The sequence below is a fragment of the Melanostigma gelatinosum genome (genome assembly GCF_949748355.1).
Source record: "Melanostigma gelatinosum genome assembly, chromosome: 16".
In the NCBI taxonomy this organism is placed as follows: Eukaryota; Metazoa; Chordata; class Actinopteri; order Perciformes; family Zoarcidae; genus Melanostigma; species Melanostigma gelatinosum.
Window position 1 is genome coordinate 24,706,540 of NC_136649.1, and position 5,000 is coordinate 24,711,539.

General features: G+C 49.2%; 1 protein-coding gene across 6 annotated transcripts in view; it reads left to right on the plus strand.

The window, feature by feature from the left end:
- Nucleotides 1-5,000, plus strand: part of kiaa0586 (KIAA0586 ortholog) — a 32,818-nt gene that overhangs the window by 14,812 nt on the left and 13,006 nt on the right. For all 6 annotated transcript variants that reach the window (XM_079286847.1, XM_079286848.1, XM_079286851.1 and 3 more), the window contains 5 exons: nt 3,056-3,128; nt 3,734-3,865; nt 3,955-4,117; nt 4,193-4,318; nt 4,395-4,519. In XM_079286847.1, the coding sequence (XP_079142973.1) occupies nt 3,056-3,128; nt 3,734-3,865; nt 3,955-4,117; nt 4,193-4,318; nt 4,395-4,519 (619 nt within the window). The remainder of the gene's footprint in view (nt 1-3,055; nt 3,129-3,733; nt 3,866-3,954; nt 4,118-4,192; nt 4,319-4,394; nt 4,520-5,000) is intronic.

Consider the following 5,000-nt stretch of genomic DNA (forward strand, 5'->3'; position numbering starts at 1 on the left):
TCCCTGCTAACTGATGGCTTATGCTAGCTTACTGTCTGCTAACAGGTAGCAATGCTAGCTTACTCCCTGCTAACTGATGGCTTATGCTAGCTTACTGTCTGCTAACAGGTAGCAATGCTAGCTTACTCCCTGCTAACTGATGGCTTATGCTAGCTTACTGTCTGCTAACAGGTAGCTAATGCTAGCTTACTCCCTGCTAACTGATGGCTTATGCTAGCTTACTGTCTGCTAACAGGTAGCTAATGCTAGCTTACTACCTGCTAACTGATGGCTAATGCTATGTTTATCGCCTCTGTGGCAGCTTATATAAACAGGCTAACACTATTTTTATTTTTAAGAGGTAGCTAACCAGTTTCGAACTAGTTTCTAACCTGCCTGCTAACACAAAACCAGGGTCAACCTTTTTCTACAAACAGACACATTTTTTATCTTCTAACAGCTAGCTAGTAACGTATGTCTGCTAACGGATGACTAATGTAAATTAAATGTTATCTAATAATAATAATAATACATTTTATTTACATAGCGCTTTTCATGACACTCAAAGACACTTTACATTAAAATCATCATATATAAAAACAATACACTAAAAACACACAACAATAGTCACGCATTAAAAGCAGTTTTGAACAGGTGAGTGTGATTTGTGATTTGAATGTGGAAAGGTCAGTGCAGTCTCGGATGTTTTTGGGGAGAGTTCCAGAGGGAGGGGGCAGATATGGAGAAGGCTCTGTCGCCCCATGTCCGGTGCTTGGTCCTGAGTGGAAGGGACCGGAGGCATCAGAGGAGCGGAGCCGGCGGTGGAGCAGGTCGGTGAGGGAGGAGGGGGCCTGATTGTGGAGGGCTTTGTGAGTGAGGAAAAGGATTTTGTATTGGATCCGTTGTGGGACGGGGAGCCAGTGGAGGTTCTGGAGAACAGGGGTGATGTGGTCACGGGAGCGGGTGAGCAGGCGAGCAGCAGAGTTCTGGATGTACTGGAGTTTATTTAGGATTTTGGATGATGTGCCGTAAAGAATGCTGTTGCAGTAGTCAATTCTGGAGGTGATGAAGGCGTGGATCAGAGTTTCAGCAGCAGATGAGGAGAGTGATGGGCGGAGACGGGCCATGTTTTTTAAGTGGAAAAAGGCAGTTCTGGTGATTTGGTTGACGAGGGGTTCAAAGGAGAGGTTGCTCTCCAACATGACTCAGAGGTTGCGGATGTGTGGGGAGGGAGACAGAGTGGAGTTGTCGATGGTGAGGCAGAAGTTGTGACAGGTTTTGGTGAGGGATTTGGGACCGATGATGATCATGTCAGATTTATCACAGGTCAGTTTGAGGAAGTTGGTTTGCATCCATGATTTAATGTCAGTGAAGCAGTTGGTGAGTGAGTAGCAGTGGTAATGGCTTTTGTGGAGATGTAGAGTTGGACAGTGTAACAGTGAAAGTGAAGTCCATGTTGACGTATGATGTTACCAAGAGTGAGCAAGTAGAGGATGAACAGAAGAGGACCAAGCACCGAACCCTGGGGGACGCCTTGAGACAGAGGAGCAGTGGAGGAGGTGCAGTTGTTGATACTGATGAACTGTTGTCTGTTTGTGAGATATGATTTAATCCAGGAGAGAGCAGATCCGGTGATGTTGAGGGAGGATTCGAGGCGGGAGAGAAGGATGTTGTGGTTGATGGTGTCAAAAGCTGCGGTGAGGTCGAGGAGGATGAGAATGTTGAGGTGACCAGCGTCTGAGGAGAGGAGGAGGTCGTTGCTGACTTTAAGGAGGGCTGTTTCAGTGCTGTGCTGCGAGCGGAAACCAGATTGAAATGGCTCGAACAGGTCGTTGGAGATGAGGTGGGCTTTGAGTTGTGTGGCGACAATGCGTTCCAGTGTTTTTGACAGAAAGGGAAGATTGGAAATGGGACGGGTCATTGCTCATGGTGTCAGGGTCAAGTCCAAGTTTTTTGAGGATGGGGGTGACAGCAGCCAGTTTAAGTGTGTCGGGGACTGAACCGGAGCTGAGGGAGGAGTTGATGATGACTGTGATGAGTGGTGAGGTGGCTGGGAGACAGTCCTTGACCAGGTTAGATGGGATGGGATCCAGGATGCAGGTGGAGCTTCTCATTCCAGTTGTGAATTGAGGGAGCTCCAACGGGGACACAAGGGAGAACTGAGAAAGGGGCTGAGGGGTGGAGGGGGGGGGGGGCAGGTGGAGAGATGGAACAGGCGGGGGAGGTGTTCAGGTTGCTGTAGATGGTGTACATTTTTGTTTGGAAAAATGAAAGAAAAGAGCTGCATTTGTTCACTGTGAAGGATGTGGAGGTGTTGTCCTTGGGTTTGAGAAGCTTGTTTATTGTAGAGAACAGAGCCTTTGGGTTAGAAGAGCCAGAGTGTATGAGGTGTGAGTAGTAGGTGGACCGGGCTGAGATGAGAGCGTCTTTGTACTGTTGAAGGGCCTGGAGATGGACTGTTAAACCGCTTTTCTTGCAGAGTCTTTCAAGCTGGCGCTTTCGAGATTTCATCTGGTGGAGTTCGGGAGCGTACCAGGGGGCTGAGTGTGTGAATGAGACAGTTTTGGTTTTGATGGGAGCCAGCTGATCCAGACAGGAGGAGAGTGTGTTGTTGTAGTAGTCTACAAGATCGGAGGGATTATCAGACAGCGGGGCAGGGGAGGCAGACATGGTACTGGCAAGAGAGGCTGAAAGAGTTGTGGGGGAGATCGATTTGAGATTTCTGAAGGATATGTTGCACTTAGCTTTTGGGATGGGGATAGGGATGTCAATGTCCATGGTGATAGCCAGGTGGTCAGAGATATGTGTCTGTTAACAGGTAGGGCTAGCTAATGCTAACTCTGTGTGTATGAACAGGTAACTAAAGGATAATGTTAATGTTCTCTCTTTTAAGGAAGCCAATGTTCTTAAACATGCTAACAGCAGCTAACTGGCTTCATGACTGCTAGTGGTGTAATGTACTGACCCCCCTCACAGTTTAACGTTAACCATCACAGTCTCAATAAAGTTTCACTGACGACCAATATTCAGTAAAATACAGAAGAAGACTTAAGCGGTAGGTGTGTGTCCTCTGCAGAGACTGGACGGAGGAGGTCCGGATCAAGAAAACAGTGGACGCCTGGATCAGCACGTCAACCAGAGACATCCAGGTGAGTTTAGTAGTGGACCACCGTCCTCCACCAATGACAACGCTGCACAGGTCGTCTGTCAAACAGCTCATTAATATTCATGTTCAGGTGAATGACGTCATCGTGATGGGGAGGTCAGCTGACGTAGTATAAAGAGTCCAGAGTCGTGTGTGTGTGTGTGTGTGTGTGTGTGTGTGTGTGTGTGTGTGTGTGTGTGTGTGTGTGTGTGTGTGTGTGTGTGTGTGTGTGTGTGTGTGTGTGTGTGTGTGTGTGTGTGTGTGTGTGTGTGTGTGTGTGTGTGTGTGTGTATGTGTGTATGTATGTATATTTTAATCGCGATTAATCGCATTGTTGTGGCAAAGTTCAATCATGAATTATAAAGTAGTGTATTGCACACTTTTATTTTGAAAGTACTGCTATATGAACAAAAGGGCAACAACATTTGGTTCACGAGATGCAGGCAGCATGTTTCATACTTAATGTGAATATAATTCATACTTTGTCGGCATCTTATTCTGAAAACCGGATGTTGGTCTGAAGAAACCGGATGTTGTCTCACGTTAATGTTTCCGCTAACTTTCAAAGTCCTTCGCTCGCTCCTGATCCGTCTCCTCCTCTTCCTCCAGGTGGAGATGTCCTCAGAGGAGGCTGCGATGACATCACAGCAGAGGGCTGCTGGGCGCTCCGCCCACAACGGTCGGGGGATGCCAGTGAGCGCGCTCAGAGGAACAGGAAGTGAGAGAGGAAGCAGAGGACCGGTCAGTCTGTCTCTCTGATCCATGCATCTGATTGGTCGGTTTGCTGACAGAAAGGTGAGGACTCACTGCTGTGATGTCACTGTTTCCAGCTGCAGGGGGCGGAGCCTGAGTCGTACCTGAGCAGTCTGTATGGCAGAGCTCCGTATGAAGGTGTGAGACGGACCCTGAAGAAGAGTCCGTACCTGCGCTTCAGCTCACCTGTCTCTCCGCTCGGCAGGATGCCCCGCCCCCGGCTGGTGGAGAGCGTCACAGGTGGGACCGTTGTTGTCAATAAAGTTTTATTGAATGCCAACGACGTCTCTACAAAGGTCACCGTTTCTCCATCAGGTGTGAAGGTGAAATCCTGTAAGACTCAGACGTCACCTGGACGATCTCAGCATCATGACATCATCGGCTCCTCGCACCTGACCTATGGTGACCTCACAGTGATCGTTCCCATGGCGATCCCACTGGGTCAGGAAACAAACATCTGGATTTTAATTTTGTGTGAATGTGACACACAAATGTCAAAGTAAACTATTGTTTACAGGACGTGCCAGGATGGACTCCTCCTCCAGGTGTCTCGCCAAGTGGCAACAGGAAGTGACATCATCACCCGCTACTCCTCCCACTTGTAGCGTGGTTGCCGTGGATGACGGAGCATCTGAGTCACAGGTGATGTCTGTCAGCTGATCATGGTGAACACATCCCATGATGCATCACTGTATCTGACAGATAGACAGACAGACAGACGGTCAGAGGGACAGACAGACAGACGGTCAGAGGGACAGACAGACAGACGGTCAGAGGGACAGACAGACAGACGGTCAGAGGGACAGACAGACGGTCAGAGGGACAGACAGACGGTCAGAGGGACAGACAGACGGTCAGAGGGACAGACAGACGGTCAGAGGGACAGACAGACAGTCAGAGGGACAGACAGACAGTCAGAGGGACAGAGGGACAGACAGTCAGAGGGACAGACAGACAGTCAGAGGGACAGACGGTCAGAGGGACAGACAGACGGTCAGAGGGACAGACGGTCAGAGGGACAGACAGACGGTCAGAGGGACAGACAGACGGTCAGAGGGACAGACAGACGGTCAGAGGGACAGACAGACAGTCAGAGGGACAGACAGACAGTCAGAGGGACAGA